Genomic DNA, 27922 nt, shown 5'->3' with positions numbered 1-27922 from the left:
TAATAATAATTAGTATAAGATTTACTTCTGAGAGCCATGTGTAAGTAAATAAATAAATAAATGAATTACAAGCTATTGCGCCGAGGCTTTGCCACAGACTAGATCGGTACTTCTAAGAGTGTGCGAAATATAGCATTGAAGCCAGTGGAAGTAATAGAAGTTGACAAAGTTCGCAGATATACTTCCAAAAATTAGGCTCCACAGACAATGAGAATGGAAGAGCTTCTAAAATCGCTATCGCAAAGCAGCATAATGTTTTCCGGCCCACGCTGTTGGAGACTAATAGAAATGCATGCATTGTCTAAACATACCTTAGCCTTACAGTTTGGAATGTAACAAGGCAATGCTGCAAAGCTTACTACAATGGACCCGAATTTGCCTTACCCATAACTGGAGAGAACTTCCTTAAAAACTGAAGCTGCAGGGAGATACAGCAAAGCCCACAGCACTTCCAGGTGTGCTCACACTCGGCGCTTAGTAAAAGTTCGGATGCATTGCATAGACCGCGCTCTTGTCTCACGGCAGGACGACAGAGCTTAATCTGCATTCTTGGACACTAAGCCATCTACCGACTTAAAAGGACTAAAGAAATAAGTCAAGAAAGAAAATGTGTCTGGTTAAGAACATCCGATTGGTTTTGTTACATTCAGGTGACCTTAAGTCGTGTGCTTTAGTCTCTGGAGAAGTTCCCCAGTTATACTAAGTTTCAAAAAAGACATACGACGGGAAATTGGTAAAATTTTTGCCCAGGACACCCAGCAAAAGTGTTTTTGGTATTATTGTTGGTAGGAACATGACAAACAGACCTGAGTACAATTTTCAATATAAAACAAAGACATCATCGTTTTGCTGCCTTAAAGACTAAGTACTTTTTAGGCAAGTTCTTCTATTTCCCTCTGTTTTATTTTTAGTGAGTCATGCGAACTTAAGCTGAGTTATTAGCTTGCTTCTATTTTTTTATTTGCTACTCGACCAGCCCGCCAAAAATTGATGCGGTGCAGTTTCAATGTAATCGCTAAAAATATAGACCATTATTGAAGTGATGCTTTGCGGAGGGGGTTGAAAATGAATCAAAGGAACTTAAAAAATCAGTAAAAATCTCTCTAAACGAAACGCATTTGTTAAGTGCATTGAGCTATTTGGTCAAGATAGAATTGCTCCAGAGATACATTAAGGCTTGATTTCGGGTAGAGAAGCAGTGTTTTATCCAGCGTGGTATATAGCGGTTACAAAAAAAAAATAAAAATAAAAAAATAAAAGAAAAAAGAAAACAAAATCAAAACAAAACAAACAAAGCCAACCATTGTTCATGATTCGTGTGTCTGTTAGTCAGAAAAATTAAGTTCGCATCCAGTTGCAAAAAGCTTCACAAGTCCTTTCACATATACTTATGCACATGCACAACAGTATGATGCTTGTATATTATAGAAAAATGTGCACATATGCGGTGGTTAGCTTCACGTGACTGTAGTTGAGCAAAACAAAAAGGCATTGAGTTCAGGAAAGTATGTTTGAATGTATTTGTGCATAACAAGCCATTTAAAGTATCCGGCTTCATGAGTTTCTGTTCGACTATTTGTCTGAATGCCTGACAAAAAAAAAAAAAAACAATTTTTATACACCGTTGAACTCCATAATCAGAGTGAGGTTTCCGAATAGTAAGGACACCACCGAAGTGAGTATAAAAATTTTCATGTGTTCATGAGTGTTAAAGAGCGGGTACAAGCGAATAAAACTATTTTGAAAATTAACGAAAATGACTGAATGTGTTCTGAAAGTATTGTAAGAACAAAACAATCGTTGTATCGCGCACATACACATACATAAATACATACTTACATATATACATTCGCCTATAATTCACGTACAACAATACATTGTTCTTATTCGTATATATGCATATATATAAATATATACGTATATGAGAGTTTAAGCTAAGCCATCAGAGAATTGAAATATTTTTTTTTTTCTTGGCCAAGATAATGAGTAGAATTTATAGTGCAACGCTGCTGCTACTGGAAATATATTTCCTTCCACTTAACGAAGCAAACAAGATGTTGTAACAATTTTATTTTAATGCCAACAAATTAATAAAACCAAAAAAAAAATAAAAAAATCACGAAATAAGACAAAATTCGTGAATAAGAGAAACTAAATAAGTGAAGTAAACTGAAAAAAAAGCTAGAAACAAAGGCAGTAGAGGAATAAGTTTATTGTGAAATTAATGAATGACATTAAGGTAAGTAAGCGATTAACTATTAAGTACATGGATTACACTATAAATGTTCAACGTTTGGTTACTAAAATTTATCGTTCGCCATAAGAATAAGTGGAATTAAGAGATTTGTCTTGATTGAGTCTCATTATTAAACAAAGCATTTTCTCTAAACAAGACATAATTTGAGATAATTAAGCGCGTAGGACGCCAATCGATGTTCTTCACACTGCCAAATAGTCTTCTCTAATTATCTCATAATCTCATTTCGTGGGGGGTTAACTATTGATACACAATCCATTCTTTTTTTTTTTGAGTTCAGTAGTAGTGCAGATTTTGCTCTTTTCATAGCCTCCATCATGCTATGTAGCAAAGGCATAGCCGGCGAATGTTTGCGACGCCCAGGTAAACTTTAAGAAGATTCATTCAGAATCACGTTATCAATGCACTTTAAAAATGCCTGTCTGCCTCATACTTGTTCGCGTATTTTCGCCTTTAGGGCAAAGCAAGTTTGGTGTCCTTGCTTTTTATTGACTATTAAAAATTGGATTGGATCGAAGCATCTTTATGACCACACCCCATATACCGTTCCATTTAAAAACAAAAACCGACATACTAATAAATATGAAATTGTCTTTTGAATCGCTGTTCCCTATGGAGCCTTTTTGCATGCAACCAATTCGCATGAGTAGCTGAGTAGGTAGGAATCGTGACTACCAAGTCAGTGTTTGCGAATTGAAATTTCAAGTGCAGAAGAGTATGCTACAATGCATGCATAGATGATGAGGGCTTAACACTTAGACGTCGAGTGCACACTCACTTGTCTTTGGCCAGTACGCTCCTACCTCACGTCCTTATGTTTTTTGACAACATCCCTCGAGAGAGAAAAAACTCTAATTTTTGGTACTTTCCGATGGCAACTAGCGATCGAAACCAGCGATTCGAGATTTTAAGTGTGAAGCACTTTTCTATCTAAAGGTTTTCATGGTACTTCTTGTTATTTTTTGGCAAAAATAGAAGAACAATTATCTGACTTTAAAGTTCTCACTTGTTTTAGCTTATTTTGCGTTCTGTTCTCATTTGCGTTGTTCATCCGCCTGGCGATGACTGCACCAATTCATTAGTATTTCTTGCCTTTTTCTCTCTTTGCGGTTGCAGTGCGTGCTGATTGTTGTCTGTCACATGTGCGGTTTTGTCGCCATTGATCTACTGCAGATGGCTAGTATGTGCAACCATTCCTAAATAATGTATACAATATCTTTATGCTTACTCTACCAATTCTTCTATGCTTTTCGCGATTTTTTTATTTCGCTCACTACAGTGCGGATTGGCTGCACTTCTTGTAGATGCTACTTGCACTAATTGTGTGGTTTTGCTGCTATCAAATTGCGTTTAACGTTATGCAACCGTCAAGTACCAGCTGTAACCGCTCTTTTATCCACATCTGGTGCTGCAATGTGTACTGACTGTTCTTCTTACTTTGGTTACTACTTATGTGGTTTGTAGCCATTGATTTACTTTGCATTGCTATTTGTAAATAAGGCACATGTTTGATTGGCCCTAAATATACCCTTTTGTACTTCGCTTCCATTGTTTTTTAAAGGACATGTGGTTTTGCTGACGACTGCAATATACACTTCTTCCCAATAATGTGTATCCTTAAGCTCCACAAATCCGCATCTCTTTAATACTCTTAACATTAGAACTAGAACGATAAGGCGGTTGATATCACTTCAGTTGAAGTGGCTGGCTACATCCCTGATTCTAATGATCGAATTGCAGCAACAAAATGTGTCTCCAAATTCAACTTAGCCAAGTTCACCAATATCTGTCAATTACATCAATTATAATCTCTCTCTATGGTAAAGCACACTTCTGACAAGACCGAACACATAATACTCTTGCTGTTATCTTTGTAAGATAAAATTTGCATAACATGTATAACCATAATGTGTTGGGTATACAATAGGTCAAACAAAAAATTCCACAGCTGCTTTTCACTGCTGGCGTTTTTCAAATTTGCCATTTGCTTCGTAAAACAAATATGCCATAACCGCAAAATTTGTAAAGTTTTTGCATGAAGAAGTGAATCAAATATTTTTTCCCATCTCTTCAGTGGCCACTTACCGCATTAAGGTACAGCAAAGGAAGCAGTGGCAGAGTTATCGATTGGTTTTAATACGCTACACCACTTTTAGTTTAACGGTACATTAAATTTATCCGGATGTACACACACAACACCCACCAGAAAAACTTTTATTACATCGATCAACTCATAATCACTATACGATTAGATTTAAAGGTCTCTGCCCGACTTGTGTTTTTTTTTTTTGTGCTGTCTGCAACCGAAGAGCCATAATTTTTGAGAGACATTTTGATGAAGTTTTGTAGACCGGCGTGTTTTGGCTCAAGGACGAATGCTATTGAAAATGGTTTGAATCGGAACACTTGCCATATAAGGCTTTATTTTGAAAGTTCATTCTGTAAATAACGCTAGCCGTGGCTCGCTATAGTATTTTTACTTGTTTTCCTATGTATAAGGATCGCACAAAAAAAAAAACGCATAAGAACAGACCGCATAAAGACAAGCTAGACTGCGTGCGAACTAGCCGAGCTTTATCGGTTTTTGCTGTGCAGTCAAAAAAGCTCTGGAAGCTCTGCTTCAATTGCACGCTTTAAATGCTAATCGTAGAGACCGGCCGACTTTTAAGAAGTCAAAGTCAATCTTAGCTTCGCCACAATCTGCGCAGGTTCATTGATTTTGTTCCAAGATTTATTTCGCACATTATTGTCATAAGCGGCGTAGCCTTCTTGTGCTGTTATCAATCTCTCCACAAATGAGCACTTGGAACATTGCCGTAAATGAATGAAAATTTTGGGAAAATAAAAAATGTAGATAATTTGGAAAAAATATGGATAATACCAAGCTGAATATCAACAGCAAACAACAAAAAGTCAGCATTAACATGAGAAGATAAAGTATCCTTCAATGGACCTATCTTCCAAGTTCTTCTGCATCGCATTTAATGAAGCAAACAGGAGGACTGCTGGAGTTGTTATATTAATAGGGAATAGTAAAAACCGCACTACGTAAAGAACAATCAAACGTGACCTTCCAGGTTAGCATAATTAGGAGCCTATATTCCATAACGTTTGCAGATCATCTGTAAAATTTACAAATGAATTAGCCAAAATTCATTTATGGTTCTTTAGATGATGCGAATGAATTCGTTCGTGTGATGGGGATGATAGTTACCCTAAATGGTTACAAACTTTTTCTTTTCTTTCTCTTTTTAAAACGATTTAAGAAAATTTACATTTAAATTCAACTACAGTTGTGTAAAATCGCAATAATAACAACGCATTGGCAAAACCTTTGTTTCTTATAACCCATTTTCGTTATTTGTTTTAATCCAAAAAGAAAAAGGAAAAAACCATCCTCAACTAGGTTAAGTATTTAAGTAGCAATGCATAGCTACTGACAGTGCATACGAATAAAAATATAAAATGAAATGAAATACATTACGAACACAACCATATAATCAAGATCATTCATTACGTGTATTGTCAGAACAACAATCATCATTATCCTTACAATCATCATCACCGCCATCGTATGATTAACATAAGTGACAAAAACATTTGTGTATTTTGTATATTTCCAAAGCATTATAAACGATACGTGTTATAACTGATGGCAACAGACGACGTAAAAACAAAACAAAACAAAAAAAAAAATACACAAAACTTAAAATAATACGAAATATATGCGAGAAAAAACAACTGACACAGCAGAAAAATAATAATAATAGCAACAGCAACAACGGCAGAGCAACAAATATAAAAAACATATCTAATTTTCCACATGCAGCAACCGAGTATGTATTTGCTTTGTTAGCCATTATACGTATATGGCAATTTAAATAAAGCAACAACAATAATGTAAATTGTTAACAAAAATGAGAAAGCGATTGTTTTTCTCTCTATCCCTTTTTTTTACCCTCTTTTTTCACCGTTTCGGACTCTGCTTATCGTTTCAATGTGAATCATGAAAATTATTTTGCATAAACTAAAAAAATAAACAAATGAAACCATGTCCTCAACCTATGTACGTTCGTTGTCCTGACGAGTAAAACAACAAAAACAACAACAGTAGCTCATGACATAACAATAATGAAAATCAACAGCAAGTTTGATTATCATATGGATTTTTTCGTTTTTTTTTTTTTTTTTGTGCATATAACTTAGTGGTTATGTATGCGTTGCATTTACCTAATTTGAAGAAGTCGAAAAATGGGTTAAATCGATACTTATACTCTACGCTTTACCACAGTAAATTGACTTTGCTATTTCATTTGTGCCCTTAAGGAAAACCTATTCCATAAATGTATATCGTTCATATCATTTATCCGCCTATACAGACCTTAAGGATTGTTAGTAATTATCGTTACTGTTTTTAGTAGGTCTTGGTATATGAAATATAAATTATAGGCCACATTCTATATATAGAACAAATGTATACAAAATATGTGTATTCCGTCCACAAAAATTAAATGCTTATGAAAATTTAACAAAATCAATTTTGGTAATGATTTTTAAACCCTGGTTATGGATATTTTGCAATAAAAATTCGATTTATAAAATTTTACAGACCTTTCTATTTAGCACGTTACCATGTCAAGCCCCTTATGACTAGAAGCTACATGTACCGTTTTCGTTACATGCTAACAAATTTATAAAAGTTAAATAAATTGCTTTTTCATGCATGTGTGAGGGAAAACATACGACTTTTTGTAACTGTAAATATTTAAAATGCTCGAATATAACAAAAATAAACTTATTTCGTACTATATTAAAATAATATGCACAATCAAGATGACGTTGTAAGCGATTTTAACGTTTTACTTCGATTTTCAAAATGGCTTGGCATACAAAGGCACTTTAATTTGTATTGAAAACTGTACATGTAGTAGGGAAAATATAAAAAAATTGAAGATATTCTTTAACATTTTCCCTACCATGTGTGCTTTGGTTTTTAAGTAAGCAGAAAATAAATAAAGTTTAATTAAATTTTCTCTAAAAATAAATTAAGTTTCGGTAAGAAAGCAAACTTTCATCTATGCCAAGGCAGGAGGGGTAAGAACATTCCTGTATATACAATTGAAGAATCTGGGCAAATCCACTTTCTCACGTAGCTTCACGTAGGATTCTACAAACCACACATTGTCTAGATGCAGATGACATTCTCAAAAGCGCTATCTTTAACTCTCCTGTTGTTCGTTCATTGGGTTTTGGACATCAGAAGCGCTTAAGCTTCTATGATAAGCTTAAGCTAAGATGATAATCACGGTGTAATGCATATCGAATTCTTTCCGTCCGATGAAACTTTTAACAAGGAATCATATTTGAATGGAGTTATTCGCCGAAAAAGCCAGCACTTCGTTTTTTTATTAAGATAATGAGACATATGCGCGGATTGTATGGGCTCCGCAGAACTCTTCTAACAAAAAAAGCAAATCAAACCGTTCCCACAATCGCTTTTTCCGCCTTTTTGGGCTAAATTTGGTTTCGATTTGCTCTCAAAACTTAAAAGACTCTAGGTTGTGATCGTTTCATTGCCCGAAGCCTTTTAACTTTCTCAAGGCAAAAAAACAAAGTAAATAAATAAAACTGAGGTAGAAAAGCTACGCCTTTTTGAAATTGCTTATATTAAAAACGTAAAGTTGGTGGTTAGCCTACAAATGCTCTTATTATGTAATTGAAAATTTAAATTAGAAAATTGGTGCAAGTTTTCAAGTTTTCGGCAATAACTTACCCTCTTTATCAACTTTTTGACTGACAGAAAATATCGATTTGATGATTGTTGACATAAATGCTCAGCAGAACTATTGAGAAACTCAGCAAGAATAATTGCCGAATGGGAACTGGTTAAAATTTTTTTCTGTTCTTATACATACATCTCCAATCATATTTCTCCTTAGCTGAATAAAGTCTTCGTACTTGTAATTTTCTAGAAATACAAGGGCAAAACATAAAATTAGAAAATTTTCTTGGAAAATCTGCAAAAATATTATAAATATATTTTTGAAAAGGATGCTTCGAAGATAATATAGCTTTAATTGTAATATTCAAGTTTAAAGATAAGAACTGAAGAACTGCTGAACTGAAGAAAAAAACTGACTGTGAAATGCATTTCTGAAAAGCTTAGAATTTTTAATAGCGAATAGTGAACTGTTATCGAAAACGATAAGAATACTCGCTAAAATCCATAGGTTAGGAGAAGAAATTGATTGCGAGAATATTCAGAGTTAAGTAAAATTCGTCTACAGCTGGATGCTTTCGACGTGCAAACCCTTAAGCGCACATATGCGCCTCCATCTCATGTGACTTTTTCGACCGTTATGTTCATCAAGATTTTTTCATTCATTTGAAGTTGTTCGTTTTCGTTTCTTTTTTGTTTTTTGCCTCCACAAACAAGTAAATGGTTTTCGAAAAGAAAATTAACAAAGTATACTGCTGCATTGGACTACTTTACTTTTCGAGCCCATCTCTTAGGAATGATGAGCAGAAAACTATTTTTAAGTGCCTTGTTTTGTCACAAAAAGTTATTTGATTTTTTGTTTTTTGTCATTTAAATTTTCTTTCGGGTTTTTGTTCTACTACTGAAAGCTACACACAAGTCCATACCCAAGTTATAACTTTCTAAGTAAATATTTTCCAAATGCATACATTTTTTTTTTTTTTTTTTTTTATTATTTAAATGATATAACTAAATGAAGACCAGAAGAGATATAAATGTAAACTGTACTCGGCATTTGTATATAGAAATAATGTAGACAGACATATGCAAATATGTACGCACACAAACATGCAAATAAACAATAGCAGCCAGTAACTAAGAAATAAGAGGAATCAGTAGAGGGGAAATTGAGAAAAACAAAAGAACAATAATGAATTTCATCGTTGATGTTGCTAACGAGAGCTTGCTTTATAAAGTAGATTTATCTCTCTATCTCTTTCACTCTATCTCACTCTCTATTACTTTTGCGCTTAATAAGATTTTCATTTATTTCGCTCGCTGCTTAATTGGCTCATTTAAATGGTGAGACAGTAGTTGAATTAGTTATCGTAGCGCGCCATACTTTTTGTCTTCTTAAATAGCCTCATCTTCCACACAGGACGCAGGCATCGCTTTCTTTCCGCTTTTCTTTTTTGTTTTTTCATCTAAGCCAAGAACAACAACAAGTTAATGCTTTAATATTCTGGCAGCAAGCTAGCAGGCAACTGCTCAAGTGTAAAACTAGGGCTTACAAAAGCGCGAGCACAAGTCTCTAGTAACATTGCGACAAACTATGTCAACGTAATTAATTGAATAATGCTCGTTTGTGCCACTGTGCGTGAGTAATTCACTTTATACACAGGACCTGGTTGGCTACTCTAAAATCTAGCGGAGCACAATGAATTACGACAATTTTATATCCAACAGCCCGCCGCCAGCCTACACCATCTCCAGCGGCTACGCGAATGAATGATTGTATAATTATTTTGAATTTATATATATATATATGTATGCGGTTTTTGTGACAAAGGAAGAAATCTTTCTTAAGTAACTTTTTAAGTTAAAAGCAATTAAAAAAGAAAAAAAAGATAAAAAATATTCTTGCATTTATTCCGTTTATAACAAAATTTGTAAGAAAGTTAATTTTAGTTTTAGTGCTTAAATTTGCATTTATGCACGCTTTTCGTCTAAAAAGTACCCGGAATTCTTAAAAGAACAATCGTCTTTTCCTCGCTCAGATTTAATAAGAGAATTTTTCATCATCAACATCAGGATAGTCCTCTTAAACAGTAATACAAATAGTCCAATGTTTAGGTACGTTTTCTGAAGAACAACTTGTCAGGACACCCAAAACATGCTTCACCCAACGACTTCACTAATTGCTCGAAATCTTTTGCTTGAGATCATTCTTTTAAGATATGCAAAAACGAAAGGTTTCTATATAGCATTTCAATGCCTTCCTTATAAGAACAGTTTCACTCCGAATGCACACACCTATCAGTAACATGGTTAAGTTTAATTCCGTAAAGTAGTTCAAGAGCATTATTTTACAAACGAATAATTGGGTTAAGAACAAAACGAATCAGCAACCAATTATTTATGGTTATTACTTCCTGACCAGAATTATATTACATCAGCAAATATGGGATTGATATACAAACAAGAAACAGACTTGAACGTTCTCACAACAGAGGAACTCTCATCTCTTCGTATTTCATTCTAGCAGCATACGTTGCAGATTACAAGGCCTTGCCCTCTGACTGCCTTTTGATTAATAAAAATGGCTATATCTAATGACTTCACAACACTCAGAACCCTTAACATACGGTTCAGTTTGACTAATGGCGCCATAATTTGATGGTTTCCGATAATTATTTCTTCGTTCTCCTTTTTCTCCCAGGAATTTCAAGAGTTCTAGGGTGAACACTTTACTGCAAAATAGCATGCATTCGTTTCAATAATATTTGTTTAATAGAAAAAGTAAAACATATTTGAATTTTAATGAAAAATGTCATGAATGTGTTCCTTTGTTGGTCGTAAACGCAGCAAATCACAAGCAAAGCGAGACAAATCAAATAATATATTATTCGTATAAGATGACTTTGAAAGATTTTTACCAGATAATGGATACGCCAATGCGGATGTCTGCTTTGAAACTAATTATAAGAACTTTTTCTATCCCAAAACAAGCAAAAAGTTATATTCGGCGGAGGCCGAATCTCACACACCCACCGCTATGTTTCTGCATGCAACTCTTCAAGTTCTTTTATTTGATACCCTTATCGCTCGTTTCTTTTTTGTAGAAAACAGCATTCGTGGTCTCTATCAAAGTCATTTTAGAATTAACCCATTTTTATGAGGATAATATATGTTCATTTGAGTGTACGAAACAGTTTTAAACATTTTGCCTTGTTTGCCTTACGATAAAACCTCAAAATAGTGAAATAAATATTATTTAATTACTTGTAACCTGTTGTGGGCGTGATAGATTGTTTCCATTTGTGCACGTAACGGGTAGAGTGATTTGCAAAATTTCAATCTTCTAACTTTAGTAAATTTCGAGTAACGAGCAAAAATCGAAACATTTTTGTTAAAAAGAACAGAGCCACGTTCAGTCTACGCTCCACAACGGGCTTCTGCTCTGATCAATTTGGTCCATTTTCAACACCAATCTGCGTGCAGAAACTTTCAATGTTTCTACCATACTTGAGGTCAATATCTTTATTTTTGCGATCATGAGAGTGCCAACAACAGACATCACGCAGACGGACAGACATGGTTAAATCAAGTCGGAATTTCACGCTGAGCAAATATATACAAACTTTATACGGTCTCGGGAGCTTACTTTGGGATGTTACATAGATTATGGTGAAAAACAAAACGAGTGGAATATGATTACAGTGGTGGGTATAAAAAGGTAAAGTCTTTTGTGAAAATATACAGATTTCAGCTTTTCAGTCTCCGCATGGAGGCCTGCCTTTCATTTTTCGTCTGTAGAAAAAACTTTCTTTTTAAAAGAAAAGCCAATCAATTCTCGCTGAGAAAAGAAATGCACTTGTCATAAGAAAGATGAAACTTCAATGCAGTTTCTTCTCAGCTAAGCCTCAAACGCCTTTGTTATACACTATTTTTATGACTTTGTTTTTGGCTTACACTATTCGTCGTAGATTTTCTGCTACATTTTCAGTTATTTGTTGCAGGAAATTTGGTTTGAAAAAAAAAAAGCAAAAACAACATTTTTTTCCATCGCAAAGGGAGCAGAGCAAAAGTGAAACTATTAAGAAAAGCAGCTTTAAAACAGATGACGCTGCGTAACAATATGCAAACCTGCAGAGAAAAAAATTGCGCGCATTTTTAAAACGATAAATTTTACATAAATACTAAATTTACCGAGCATATATATATTTTTTAAAGAAAAATGTCCGAAAATAAAAATTTAACTTTTTGTGAAAAGGTCTTGTTAAGTATCTTGTTAAGTAATCAATAATAATCGTCAAAAAGCTTAAAAATTTTTTTAATTAACTTCACTTTTCATTTAATAAAGCGATTCAGAGATCAACATCTGACATATGAAGATATACTTATGTCGTAGGCCCGCAGGGTGGTGCTGATGCCTATACATCGAGCAAAACTCACCTGATTGTCTCAAACGTAAATGTGCTTAAAAGGTGAAATTTCAATTTGCATTTTTTGTGCGGATAGTTTTCTAAATTTTTGCTCGTGTAAAAAGTTACATTGCTTTGAAAATGAGTAAAATATCTGAAAAGATACGCTATATGATGCGTTTTTACTGTAGAAAAGGTAATATGTGCAAAAACGTGCTGGAAAATTTGTGAAGTGTTCCGTGAGATCGCTGTAAGTGAACGAAGGACCCAGGAGTAGTTTGCTCGATTGCGTTCCGCAAATTTTAATGTCAAAGATGCACTTCGTAGTCACTGAAAAACTCGATGAAATTTTGCAACTAGTGAAACAAGACCGTCACGCAAGCTGTCAAGAAATTGCCGAGCTCTAAACATCAAGCACTTGACATGTGGAAATCATTTGAAAAGATGAGGATATAAAAATAAGCTCGAAATGGCGGAAAAAATGAGGGATATGATTCATCATATGAGCCGTTTATTTTGAAAGTGGTTTAAGTCCATTTTTTCTTATATTGAGATATTTAAGAGTTTGCGTTTGAATTGTTTCAAAAATATTGGTAACTGGTATTAAGTTGCTTTTAAGTTGGCTTTGTGATCTTAAACATGTTCGAATATATAACGTAATACGTTTTGTAAACTTTACTAGAAAAATAAGCTGGACTTAACCACTTTCAAAATTAATAAAATGACTTTTTTGTTCATTTTTTCTTTTTTTGTAGATTTATTTATTAACAAATTAAACGAACTTTCATTTATTAAGGATTATATTAAACATTTTGCAATATTATATTTCTCCCCATTTAGATTATGTGTGAGGTTGCTAAAATATTCATGGTGCATAGGTGGTATCTACCTTAGTAACTTCATCATATCCTTATACTTAGGAGTTGAAATGTGACGTACATTTTTGTATAATGGTGTTAATATTATATTCTTGAAGTTCCTTGGTCTTCCCCGAAAAGGTAATAACTCAAGTATTTTGAACTCTATATCCACTTCCGTAGATTCTTTATAAAATATTTTATAGAGTTCACCTTTTATAAATCGCATCCAAAGTATCCTTTGTCAGACATATTAAAGATTATAATTAGAACTTAAGAAACTATTTAAATTATAATTAATAAAAACAACTATTCTTCTTGCACTGTTAAAGAATACTAGAAATTTAGTTACTAAAAACGTTTTCATATTACTGAAAAAACGCCAATTTATAACTTTTTCCCGTTATAAATTTTACAGCTTCGTAGTGAATTTTATTGCTGTACTGTGCAATAATGCATTTTTTCGGAATTTTGTAACATAACACATTCCATATCAATATTATTTCTTTCAGTGGACTTAAACCAGTTTCAAAATAAATTTTTTTGCATTTCGTTAACTGGCTAATTTCCAAGTGCCCCATATCATAATGATATTAGACTTAAATTGTTTATAAAAAAAAGTTTATATAGGATTGTGATTATTGTTATCATTAACTAAATTTTTTTTTTAAAATGAACTTAAACCACTTTCAAAATAAACGGCTCATATATTATATTATTACGGAAATCCCACATTTAGTTGATTCCAACTAAGTCATTTTCTAAAATAAGAATTCCTTAAAGAGAAAAGAAAGCAAATATACATTAGCGAGGCGTCACGCAGCTGCAGACCGATGAAAGCGATTAGCCGAAAAGCAGACAGGTAAAAACAAAGTGCATATTCGCAGGCGCGTCATGCAGCTACAGGCCGATCAAAAAAAAGCAGGTTAACGAATTAATAATCAAGTCATAAAATTAGGTATTAGTAATATGATGGCAAAAATGTATATAAATAGAATATTTGTGAAAAACAGTAGAGTAGAAAAACAATATTTGAGTTAAGCAGTCGAAAGTATTGTCAAAAATAATTTGTAAATAATTTGTAATAATTTGTAAATATAATTGTAAATAAAAGAACTTTGAAGTGTATTTCTCTTGAACAAAATATCTGCGATCCAGTGGTACGAACTGTATCTTATAAAAGTGAATTTCATAACAATATATGTATAAGATACATACATAATGTATATGTATAAATATACGTACATAATATATATATATATATATATATATACAGGTATTTATATGAAGAAAAGAATATGCACGCGTCAGTGTTTATGTATAGAGCCATGTATGAAATAAATATATATATGTAATTATATATGGATATACAAACGAACCTGTTTCTTTCTTGTTTTATTTAACGTTAGTGTCGTATGCGTAATAATAATGATATTAATCAACACCTTCTTGTGTTCTAGCTTTTATAAAGGAAGTAATTTTTAAATTTAAATAAAACTCATACGTCCCAATTACCTGCAGTAAAATTTGACATTTTCATTTCTTACATCTCATAAACAATATTTTTATTTTCTAAAAACATAGTGAAATGTGATAGTTACAGGGTTTTCGTGCGATAAACTTTCCAATTTATACGCTATAAAAAAGAAAAATATTAAAGAATTCACTCTCTTGAAAACTGTCAATTTTTGCAGCTATTAAGATGTTTATTAAATCATTTATTGTTATGCTTTAATGTCTAGCTTAAATTCTCTTTACATTCCACCATCGTTAAAATTTCCCATTAAATCATCATTAGATTTGCGTGCAAATATGCTTCAATACATCTCGTTCCATAATAAAAAGTAGAATAGGAAGGCACAAAAAAAGAAAAAAAGAGAAAACAAAATAAGCAAGATAAATTTGATTTGGACGAAATCTTTTAACATCGACCATTAACTAGAATACAATACTTGATTGGAAATCCATTTATTAAATGTTTAGCGATCGTATATGGTATAATAATTCAAATCATATTTTTACACAATTTCTATGTCATTGTGTAAGCAAAAAATACTTTGCCATAAAATTTGAAATGGAAGATTTTATTTAGAAAAAATTGAAGAAACCTACCTAAGTTCTACAATTTTTAAGTCATAACTTAAGGCTTTTTTCTGAGTTTGTCGATTTTTCTTCCTAAGCCACTTGGAAAACCAAGAAAATTTTTTGAATCACTATTTTTCCCTCTTTTAGATATGGTTTTACGGATATTCATCACAACAAACAAAAGGCCAACATATCTGAAAGTGTTGTTTCTTTTTTTTATCCCTACATGCATCCTTGACGATATTATCCCCGATGCATATTTTTACGCGTCCTAGACACTTGAAAAATCTAATATACCCTTGTGATGGATATAAACATGCTGTCTAAGCGCATAACTGTAAAATTTGAATATTTATCATTGTATACGCAGAGATAAATGATACAAGATTCCACGGGAATCTCATCAAAAAGTATTTTACCAAACACCGGCAAAGGTTGCAAAGCGTAAACTCGTAAGGGGAATGAAACTTCTCTATATATTTATAACGCAAGAAAATGTGAGTATAAGAGAATGAAACTAACTTATAAAACCATGACAGTATGTTCGCCAAGAAGAATACAATTGTAATGTTACTCCCTCAACTGCATACAGATTTCCTGGCGTAAATCAAAAAAGAAGAAGAAGAAGACACGAATTACCAAAAAAAAAAAAAGAAAATAAACCAAAAATCCAATAACAAGGACGAAATAATTCTTCTCTTCCTTTTTTTTCTTTTATTTTTTTTATTTTTTTTTTTTTTTGAGAGTAGAAAATTTATTGAAAGCTACTGCTAGATAAGCAACGCACTCGAACCGGGATATGATTTATGAGCGCAACCATCAAAGTAAAGGTGATTTAAGCAAAGCTACAACGAACATATAGTGAAGGAAGAGAAATCATTGAAAAAATAAACGGGAAAAGGAAAAAGGGATCAGTTGTTTGTGTAAACTTTGGCAACAGATGTCATCGTTTTGAAGACTAACGAGAAACAAATACCATCAAACGGTATTCAACACCGACAAACGCTTAAACATTCTCGTTAAAATGCGATTAGAATAAATATTTTGCTATTGTTGCAGACACGCACGCAGCGCTTGCATAATTTTTCAATTCTATTCACAAAATCTTCTAAAACCATCAACGTTGTCACTTCATGAAATTTGAATATAATAATGCGATTTATATTTCTTAATATAAATGATTTAAAAAGCGGGAGCGGGAGTTTCCCTCTAACAAATGTCACCTAATTTGTATATGAAACAGAAAAAAACTTTCGCTTACACAAAACGCAAACGGTTGACGACATTATTTGGCAGAGAACATGAAAAAGATTAAAAGAAAAAAAAAAAGAAAACTAAATTTCATGTTCCAGTTTAGAATAACACTTTAACGAACTTTTATGTCGCTCGTCACATTAAAGGACAGCAAAAACTCGCGCATGTATATGTACTTATGATAACCCCTTGGTTTCCTTTACCCCTTTAACATTTAGATAATAAAGTCATATCATCATCGTGGACAATGTTAATAACTAAGTTACTGTCACCGCACATAATGGCCAGTCCATGAACGACACGCGGTGTTTCATGTACAAAAAGGTCATAAGATAGCTTCTGTAGTTGTACTTTTTTTTTATGCCGTGCTGTTCGGTCAGTGCGTTGTTTTGGTCGGCATTAATAGTTGCTGTTGATCGTTTGCTTATTCAACTTTGGACTTATTTTGAAAACATTGCCTCCCTCCTAAAACTATATTTAGGAAAAGCCACGCATCGGCATGCAGTAAACTAATGTAATGCATGCGAGAACCAAGTTTATATGAAACAACCCCCTATTCCGGGTGTTGCAGCCATTGAAATTTGCATGAACGCAAATTTTAACTCATGATTCTTGCTAAGAGGTTTATTTAACGTTTTCGTTCCTTGTTCTGTTTTTTTTTTTTTTTGGTTTTGAACTAAATGTCACTCTTATTGCACGCGTTCTCACACCCACAAATAATGCTAATTAAAAATTGTTCGTTTCGCTATGACATCATTCGAATGGAATCTGGCATTTTTACGACCACCACGGGAGACTTACGGTATACTAATTTTATTGTTTTAGTAGTAATAGGTAGAAATTCCCATTAGAAGACAGAGAAATTTCATCCATTTTCCATATCCTTCCCTCTTATTACGTGTACGCTTTTTAACGCTTAAAAATTTGCGAACGATATTCTGGGGCTGAAATCGACGCTTTGCGCCTTTTGCTATACAGTTGGTGTGAAACAATGGTGATGAAATGATTCCTCGAAAGGGAGAATTCGATTATATACGATTTAGCAAACATTATTAAATTTTTTTCTTTAGGGCTACCATAGAGGTAACGTCTGCGCCAATATTCGCACAACAATTTGAGCATTCAAAGTAGTCAAGTATTAAAGCTGCTATTGGCAAAATACGGCCGCTATTATGCAAAAATCGAATGAAAAATTTCATCAAAAGAATAATCGTCTGGGAGAAAAGATGAAGCGAACATTTGGCAGATATTGTCTTCCATTCTCCCATCTCATTCGAAGTAAATAACCGAACAGGTTTGAAGTTTTAAAAACAAACAAAACAGAGAAAAAATAATTTAAGGAATAATTTAATTAACCGGTTTTTGACGAATCTAACGTCGAATGGTATAATTTATCGAATGACCGTTTTCTGATTAGCCACCGCCGGAAGACGAGCACACCAATTTCTAATCAGGGGAAAAGTTAACGAGCTTACGGCTTTTATTGCTATTTGATATAATTTTAAAAAATTGACTGCCGTCAAGTATTAAGATGCACACATAAAAAATAATTTGAAGCTAATTTTCGTTTCATTTGAAAGATGTTTTCTGAACTTTCTGAAATTTTATTTTGAATTTGTTATTGAGTTTTGCAATTAATTGGCGTCATATCGCGTTAAATGAACGAATGCTCTTGAAAACTAAAGCTTATAATTTATCGGCATAAACGAAGCAGCTTAAGTTTTACGTATTCCAAAATAATGTAATCCAGTGGCGTCAAATCGCATCGCCTTTGACGTCAACATATTATCAGATAATTTTGTCTCCAAATTTAAATTTAAAAAAATCACACTTTTTACAATGTTACTACGGGGCTGATGCTATGGTCTCCCTCGATTGTCTTTCAAACTCAAATAACAAAACAGAAACACCAGAAATTTCTAATCTGCTAATAAATAAATAAAAAAAAATGTTAAATCGGACACTCTTCAACGCTTTAGAATGAATTTTGTTCTTATTGGCTTTCAAATTTTACTTAAAAAAGAAATTTAAATCAACTTTTTAACAAAATACCTACATATTATACCATGTCATTCATTCTATGAGAACAAGGTTATAAAAGACACCAGCAAGAAAATTATATTCAAGTGTGACCGAACCTTCTATACCTAACAAAAAGATCATTTTTTTTTTCTTGTTTGCTTGCGAAAATAGAAACCTTCTCAGTTGGAGCTCCATTGGGTACGGGCGTTCATTGTTCACTCTCGACCATTTTCAATACTAAAATGAATGCGAGGGCAAATGTTTGCCACAGATTCCCATAGACTGACAAGCAGGCATCTTTTAATCGATTCTGAACTGAACGAGAAAATATATATGCCGCTGCAGCGTGCTGCTGGATATTACAAACGTTTTGACAAAATAAATATATCCCTCTCCTTTGGTGGCGGTTAAAAAAAGTCATATGAGAAAAGAAGAATGAATCATCATTATGGAATGCATATGAAAGAGCATTTTTTTATGCTTTTCCATAAGCTAAACGGAAAGAAAGAGACAAAGAGTATTTGGGACGCTGAAGCTTCTCTCATTGGCAATGCATTAAAATAATTGAAAGCTGACGTAAAGTATGTAGGAAAAAAAAAACTTTGCAATTTCTTTTATTGAAATGGAATGCATAATTTTTTTTCTAAAAGGCTGACGCACATATACAAATGCAGACAAACAGTTATATACATTCAAAATTCTTAGAGCACACAAGAATGATATTATATTCTCTGTCATATACATATATAAATGAAAGTAGACCAGAAAAGCAAGAAGAAAAACTGAAAAATTCATAATTTCATACCAAAGATAGAGAGTGAAAAAGAAAGAACGAGAGAGGGCTGTGTTTACTTCAGAATACTCACACTAAGGCCTATACCTAAAAAGGTAGATAGACTAATAATGAAGAAGAAGAAAAGATGAAGATAGCTAAACATCGCTATGTACAGACATTTGAAAAGAAAACGAAATGAAAAGTCAACAGAAAACTAGTTGTTTTTGCTGAATTATCAAGGAAAATAATAAATGCGTAGAGAGGAAACTTTCTTAAATAAATGCGGATTTGTAAGTTTCGGTTTTATGCTTAAATTATAGCCTTTCCCTTCCGTACAATTCGACTATGTTAACAGAATGTGTAAAATGTGAAATGTATCTTAACAACAGCAACAGCGAATAACAGCTATTACTAGTACTACTACTATTATTATTTCTTCGACCGCATGTCAGCGCTTCCCATCATACCGCAGACATGCATATATAAATTATTCTACAAAAACATACAAACGTAGTTTCGTTCATTTGACTTATCTGCATAAATTTATACAGGAACTTGCAATTTCGTTAGCACTGTTTGTCGGAAAGTTCTGTATTTTCATCAAAGACACTGCCACACAGACTCAATACTTAAAATAGCATTTTTGATGTATAAAGTTTCTAAAAATAATACAAGCATACAAAAGTTTATAGTTATCTTTCATTTACTCATTCATTTATTTTTTCCGTCTGCGGGTATTTCAGAGCTTTGCTGAACATTCGACAACGTGTAGTTTGGTTTTATCTCGACTTCGTTTTGCCTTTTTTCCTTCCTTTTTGTTTTTAAATTAGGAAAAGATATCATAAATACCATCATGAGGTAGCACTGACTGCATTGCTTTTTTGGTCTTTTATATTATTTCCCCGCGTTAAACAATCAACTGTGCGGTTTTTATTTGGATGCAGCACATGTGAACTATTTGTGCCACAGGGCTTGATACAATATTGTAAAGAGTCTTCCTTTTCATCATCACCGCAATAAGCATCATTCCCTTGTCCTGTTTATACAATGCTTTTAAAAAATTACTCATTTATTTTGATAATATTACGAAATGTTACTAAATTATTGAGCGAGAATACCCAAGAAACGCTTAAGCCTCGTTTATATATAAATCATTCATTTCGTTGCTAAATATTAAATATTATTAAAACTTGCAAAAAATTTGATATTTTATTTTCTAATGCCTTAGAAAGTTTTTCTATTATTTCTACTTATTAAAATTGTGTCTTTCAAAGCTAAGGTAAGACTATTTCGTAAGGCAATATAATTTTAATGATAATGATAAGAACATTTTGTTTCAGGTTAGATGTATTCACGTTTTGTATACGGACGTAAGCAGAATGAAAACATTATTTATCTCTTATTCGTATAAAGCAATATTTCTCTAAAAATCAAAAAAAACCAAGTTTGGCTGTCAAACTTTTATAATAATGGTACAATCCCGCCATTACGGCATTATGGCGATGAAAATGGTTATAACTTGAAAAACAACATCCTTTCTGGCTCATATTTATGAACCAATATATGCCGTTACATAAATGTTATTATTATATAAACGCAGTATGTATGCATAGATATATATTTAGTTCTCCATAATTGACTTGAGCATAAAATACGAAATTCTTAACTATTACTAAATTTTTATTGCGTTGCGTTGAATACAAAATCTGCGTAGTTAATTAATTAATTAATTAAGGGCCTCTATATTCTGTTGCTATCTCGCAACAGTCTGTTGACATTCGAAAAAAGCATCACAATTTTGATTCGACAAATCTCAGGGACTACCCATCTGTAAACAAGGAAACCGGCTATAATATTCTTGCTTACCTCTTCAATACGTACCAAAAACATCCAACCATCTCCAATACAGCTTTTGTCTTCGACTTAGCTTATAAGTACATGCAGCGGAGTATGGCTCAGTTTAAAAATTAAGCAGAGTTTTTCTCTGCTGTTCACATCCGCAGTAATGTTACCTTGAATTAAGTACAAACAAACATTGTGTTAAGGGCCACATGTTCCCTTCCTTTCTTATGAAAATGGAAAATTCATGTTCGTAGCTTGGAGACGAGTTGACGGCAAGATTTGGAAATTACAAACTCATACTCGGAGCCGTAGTCAATGACTAAAAGAAAAGCGGTGCCCAAATGTTATCCTCCAATAAAAGGTATCCCATTTCTAATGCGTACTTCTTTTTCCTTAAAAATTAGAGCCCCGTCTTGGTTCTTCTTCTTTTTGCCAACCAATTTCATCTTTTGCAAGCACATAATTAGCTTACCGGAGTACATTAGTTGGTTTATGTTATCTAAAGATCTATTCAATAAATTCAAATATCTATTCATTGCCTTGGCTACATTAATTAAATTCAACAGCTGTTTGCCCTTCCTTGAAAGTGCTGCCAGCTTTGCCTTTATTTTATAATATCAATTTTTAAGGTTTGTTTACAATGAATGATTGAAATTTCTTTAGGCATTTTGCGTTTTTTTTTTAAATTGTTACGATTTATTCAGAAGGGGATTTAAAATTAAATTTGCAATTTATTGCTAATTAAAAATGATTGACGACCAGAAAAGGAAATACATTTTTAGAAAAAAAAAGATCCGAATTTTTTGCCTTAAAACAATGGAAATTATATAAAATTTGTGGGAATGTAAATTATTATAAACAACGTAGGTAACGTAAATAATACAAGTAATGTAAGTCAGGTTGGTAATGCGACACGTAGTTTTAATATCGTATAAAATAAATTTGATATAAACAAGTAATGCAGGTTATTTATTTAATAATAAGCAAGGAAATAATATATCGTAGCGTCTGTCCCAATACATGCGTCTATAATTGTATAACTTTAATAATATTAATTCAGGCAAGATATACTATGGAATCCTTGATAAATTAAACTGAATGACTATAAAATTTGTTAACTCAGTCGAAAGTAACCGCATTTTGAACATATGAAAAAATTATAAAGAAACGCGTTTGATTTTACAATATCATTTTTACCATAGCAATGGCAATTCGCAGGGTTGTAGCATCTCCGGAATTGCAAAGATGCTTTCAAATGAAGCCTTCTCACTCTAAAGATATGAGTCATGCTACAAGCAACCTCTTGCACTTATGGCATTGCTACGGATGTAAATAAGCATCGGCAGACTGTCTGGAGCGATATGACATTCGTGCGGCGCGTCAAATAACATCGAAAAATTCGAGGATCAGAGATTGTACTTTCGAATTTACGCTTACTTACGAAAGAAAAGCAGAGAAGGGTACAAGGGAAGGGAGAATGGATAATAAAAATAATAATAATATTGATCGCTTACGATAAGAATATGCGAAGCAAAAACTCCGGCATAATATGGGCGAATGTGGATTGATCCAATGTAAAGTAATGGTTTTATGTGTGTTCGAATTGGAAAGGAGCGAGCTGCTCCATTCTGCTCATATGATAAATTCCACTCCCTACTCTCAATAATTAATGTGACTGAAGAGGGAATGAGGTGAAGCCTCGTGTAATGCTTAAACGCACTTCCATAACAACAAGGAAGGTGTAGCCACATCTTTAAGAAATTGGGAAAGACCTGCTGAGAAGTTTTAAAGCATTGCTCTTACAACTAAGGCTCTGACCGCTTTTCGCAGAACTCCTTTCGTCGTGGGGAAAGCATGGCTTCGAAAGCATCCTGAGGGGAAAATGTTGGAGTATTTCGCTAGGAACGTCTGAGAAATTTTATAACGATGGCGCAGTATTGTTGCCAGAAAAATGAGGAAAAGTTATCGGCCGAACTGTTATTTCCTCATCTAATACGAATTGAATATGAATTCCAATAAGTAACTATAATAAACATCACACTTACGTGTTACTGGGAACATGGCGAAAAGAAGAACATGGGACTCGGGTTGACATCGCTTAGCCTTAACGGAGCATCAGAAATGAATGCAAATAATTTTCATGATCAACGATATATTAAAAATATTTGACAAATTTAATATTCTCTCTAGTCAGATTACAACAACATCATTTTTCGAATACAAACAAATGTATTCATAACAAAAAAAAAGTATTTTGAAATATTTATAAATAACGAAAATTTGAAATATTAAAAATGCTATTACAATGAATTCTCAAAGCGTGTCGTGTGTGCTATGCTATGAGCTTTTACAGCGACAAATTATGTACATAACAAATTAATTGATTTAAATAGATTTGCGCGCAGTATATTCTTGATGCTATTGTTGTTATAACTGTTAAAAAACATAAAGCACGAAAAATTTCATTGCATTTCATTATTTAGTCTCAATTGAATTTATTATATAAGCAGAAATTCTATTTTCGCTTTTTTGCATTTTACAGTATTTGTAAATCAATGGCAGCCAACAACTGTTAGCTGATAATTAAATTCCATTGCGACTCGGGAACGGAGAACAGAACGGCTGCCGACCCATTGAATAGAATAATATTCGATTAACTGTGACAGAGCACGGTAATCTAGTGTGCAAATATTTTCAAATATGATGGCTTTTCTGTCAAATAATTATATAACTAATAGCAATAATACATGTACACGGAAGCATATGTGCATTAATGCTGTCATTATATTAGCCATATTTTTGATGAATCATAATCGTCATAACGCTTATGCGGCCAGTTTAAAAATGCTTGATATGCGTAACCAGAATGATGCTCCTATCAATCAGACGCAGCAGCAGCAACAAGAGAGGATTGATAAGTTAAAATTGCCGAAAGACCATACGCTTGTCGTTCGCTTGCCCTCGAATATATTACTCAAGTATATCACTTACAAGGATGTTTCCATATTACATTTCTTTGTGCCGGAGAATACGCGTCAAGCTATATTTACATTTAAAGCCGTTGAAGAACCAAAAAGTGCCTTCCGTGAGTATTTTCCAATCGAAATTATATTAGATTGAAATTAATTGCTTATCTTCCTTTCTTTTCTCTTTTTTTATTTTTATTTTTTTTTTTTTTACTTTTAGTGGGAGCATGTTCACCTCGTGATGTTACGTTACATTTAAAGGCCAAAAGTTATCCTGTGATAAGTCCTCAAAATATATCATTTCCTAGAAATTTTCTAAATCCCAATCAAAGGTGAGTCGCGTCATTGAATGGTCGAATGTTATTGCATCGGTTTATAGTGTTTTATAAAAATATTCATGTTTTCTTGGTTTATTGGAATTAATATTATATTCGAAATTTCATTTGAATGCAGAAGTTCAAGGCAATGTATCTTAATGAGGCTATCTGAGGCCTTTGTGTAGAGCTTATAGAGTTTACTAGAGGCTGGTCAGGTCTATTTCGATTTTACGCGTACTAAGCAGTAGATGAAAACACCGCGAATTCAGCTTGTGGAGATATTTCTAACTGAAGGACGGACACACAATAGACTTGATGCTTAGTTACTCCCATGCCTAATCAGAATTCGTCGAGATCTCGGATGCCGAAATTTCATAATACGCTCTACCTGGCCAGCGTTTGTCTAAAGACATTTAACATCACCCTGTAAGTAGTTTAATAGTAAACTGAAAAATCGCAAAGGCATTTATCCCAGTCCGAGATTTTTGTCGGGGCTAAGGAAGTAAAATAAACATTCTTCTAAATTGACGCAAATATGCGATGTCGGCAAAGCCTTTGCCACAGTTGGCAACGAACGAATTCACACCGATTTACATACTTGTGACAGTAGATAGCGGAAGAGTTAATGAAAATGAAACCATAACTTTGCCTGACTATAATATTCTTACTTATTTTTATAAGCTAGCACTCTTATGTACAGATAGCACTCTTATGTGTAGATAGCTGTTCGCTTGAAATAAACTGATAGTGATTGAAATAAAGTAAAGGCTAAACAACCAGTTTAGTAAATCGCGAGTATAGTGAAAGGATTAGAAGTAATGTAATTTAGTGCATGTTAGCAGATAGCTCTACTAGTGATTGATTATAAGTAAAGTGAATGGACGTGGAATGATGACTAAGTTGCCAAATTAGTTCTCTGAAAAGAAAAGTTGAACAATCGAATTGTAAGCGATACATAACCGAATTCAATCATAAACTTGGTTATCAGTATATGTAGATGACATTTTAAGAGCTGAAAGCATATAGGGTCGGTCATTGAAAAGCTTTTCAGTTCAGTTAAAAAACTGTGTATTTCATTTTGCTCAAGAGATTACAATCATTACAATCATCAACATCGACGACACATCCAAATCGTCTTGGAAAGAAGGCAATGCTCTGCCCTTGTTGAGGTTAAAAAGGAATAGTGTGTTATGCTAAAATTGGGCTAAATTATCGGCAATCGGCAGCGCTACCGACAGCAACCGACTAATCGCGCAATATTGGAAAACCATTAGAATGGGGCATGGGCATGGGAAAAGAACAAGTAAGACAGCAGCACAACAACGCTCCTTGCCATCGCGCTGCAATGGTTCAAATGGTGAAATTCAATCGCATTCATCACGTTCGCCAGACCTAGGCTTTCCGCTTATCAATTGTGCCGGTCGAAGGCGCGTGACTTAGTTAGACAACGCTCTAATCAACTTTGCAAATGCAAAACGGTTATGACGAGTGGTATCGGTCCAAAGGTGCGTTCTTCCATCGTTTCAATATTTACATATTGCCGGAAACCTGGTGGAGACTATATTTCAAATAAACTATTTTTTTAATTTTTCTTGAAATTTTCATTGATCAAAAAACCTTGAAACTTAGCTGCTCATTTGTTATACTGATGTAATTTTCGCTGAGGACTTGAATTGTGTTTTTTCTAACAATTGATGTCCGATCTCCGAATTTGACGCCTTTGCCATCGCGTTGATTCTCAACCCATGATAACATGATCCTTCATAAAAATGACCAAAAGCCGATTCGTGGCATTTCTCTCAAATTATTGCGGCTCTTATCAGCTTCTAGTGCAGTTACCCCAATAGGGCAGGTTTTAGCATTTAAAGAATACAAGAAAGTTAATAGTGGACGCCTTATTATTAATAGACTTTATCGGATAGCAACTTTTACTGGCACTTCTTTAATTGTCTGTAGCAAGATCTATAACATATTATTCTGAAGACTTAGCTGTCTTCATAATAAGGTCGCCAGCAGTGCCGTTGATATTGCTAATGTAAGTTACCTAGACACATCACAGCCCTAACTTTTGATTTGGCTCACTTATTGTGAATTGAGTAACCCGTTAAAGAACAGTTTAGTAAAGTCGCTTTTGTCGGCATTATCTACATTTCTTAAGCTCGATAGCGAATTTCTCTTTTGGATTGGTGGTTCTCCATCAGCGGTTCACGAGAATTGGGTTAATAGTGTTCGATGGCGTATGAGTGCTTGCTCGATATCCAATGTACAATGTCATATTATACGCCAAAAATAGCTAACAACGTGATTCGAAAATTAATGGGCGTAGAAAAACTACTTAATCTTAAAAATTTCAAAATGTCCACAAAAAAAAACATATAATTACTTTTGATATTTATGCCTGTCGATGCCATAAAACTCGAAAAGTGGAAACATAGAATTACTAGAAACTATTTGAAAAGTGTTCTGGATATTTGACATTTAGGGCCTGTTTGGGTAGTGTATAGAACGGCAAATTTAATATGGAAATTATATGTTTCAAGTCAGCCATTAAGCAAAAAAGAATTAGACGATTTAAACAAACGATGATATATTTAATTTTGTTTTATATATTTTTTCAAGAGATTTTAATCTTTTCACCAATCTTTTCTTCAAATTTTATATATACGTGAAGAAGAGGTCGCGTTTGCTTCTAATATATTTAATCGACGTTACGAGACTTCCAGATGCTCATGTAAATAAGTGGCTTTCACTGTTCACAAGTGAGAAAAGCATATATATATGATGGACACATATTGCCGAAGTGGCGTTTTTGTATAGCTTGGACGCCTGCTAACAGCAATGCTGGAATATCTCGAAGCTAGAACACTTTTTCTAATGAAGAACATGCGAGTTACTTCCGAAATTTTGCTTCTGCTACGTGAAAGCAAACCTTCCCTATATCGAATTGCTACTAGCGATGACAAGCGGAAATATTTCGAGAATATCGAACGCAAAAAAAAGCGTCTTTCTCCTGACATAGCATCCTTATGACACTTAAGCCTGCCTACTCCGAAGTATTGCGATATTTTATATTGGACTTTTTTTTTGCATTTATTTCACTCAATCATTTTATTGAGCTTTACTCACTTTATCGACTTTTTTCTTGACATAGTAGCGTCAATTGCGTTCATATGTTGTGAGACATTAACTCAACATAATAAGTTGTGGCGTATACTTTACGTTCACTGATGATTGTATTTGTAAAAAAAAAAAAAATGAAAAGAAGACTACAAAACTGGATTAAAGTTTTCTTCTTCTTTTCATTTTTGCTTTTAGATCAAAATTTTATGTTGATTTGTTTGTTTGTTTGCTTTTTTTTTATTTTTTTTAAATCATTAAACATATAACAAAGTGGACTACTCCTTGCGAAAAGATTTTCATGAATT

The 27922-nt window shown here is 33.3% G+C and overlaps 1 protein-coding gene across 7 annotated transcripts in view; it reads left to right on the top strand.

Annotated features, from left to right (window-relative positions):
* The window catches only part of LOC119640876, a 209898-nt gene that overhangs the window by 168632 nt on the left and 13344 nt on the right, over nt 1-27922 (top strand). For 4 of the 7 annotated variants that reach the window (XM_038039161.1, XM_038039159.1, XM_038039158.1 and 1 more), the window contains 2 exons: nt 23757-24299; nt 24401-24512. In XM_038039161.1, the coding sequence (XP_037895089.1) occupies nt 23915-24299; nt 24401-24512 (497 nt within the window). In that variant the 5' untranslated portion in view covers nt 23757-23914. Of the gene's footprint in view, nt 1-27; nt 1676-14142; nt 14162-15094; nt 15819-23756; nt 24300-24400; nt 24513-27922 lie in introns of those variants that run through there. The other 3 variants (XM_038039162.1, XM_038039164.1, XM_038039163.1) reach the window with 3 other exon arrangements.

This window comes from Glossina fuscipes, unplaced genomic scaffold (assembly GCF_014805625.2).
Source record: "Glossina fuscipes isolate IAEA_lab_2018 unplaced genomic scaffold, Yale_Gfus_2 128, whole genome shotgun sequence".
NCBI lineage: Eukaryota > Metazoa > Arthropoda > Insecta > Diptera > Glossinidae > Glossina > Glossina fuscipes.
The sequence above is the reverse complement of the archived record's forward strand: the minus strand, read 5'-3'. Positions and strand labels throughout refer to the sequence as shown.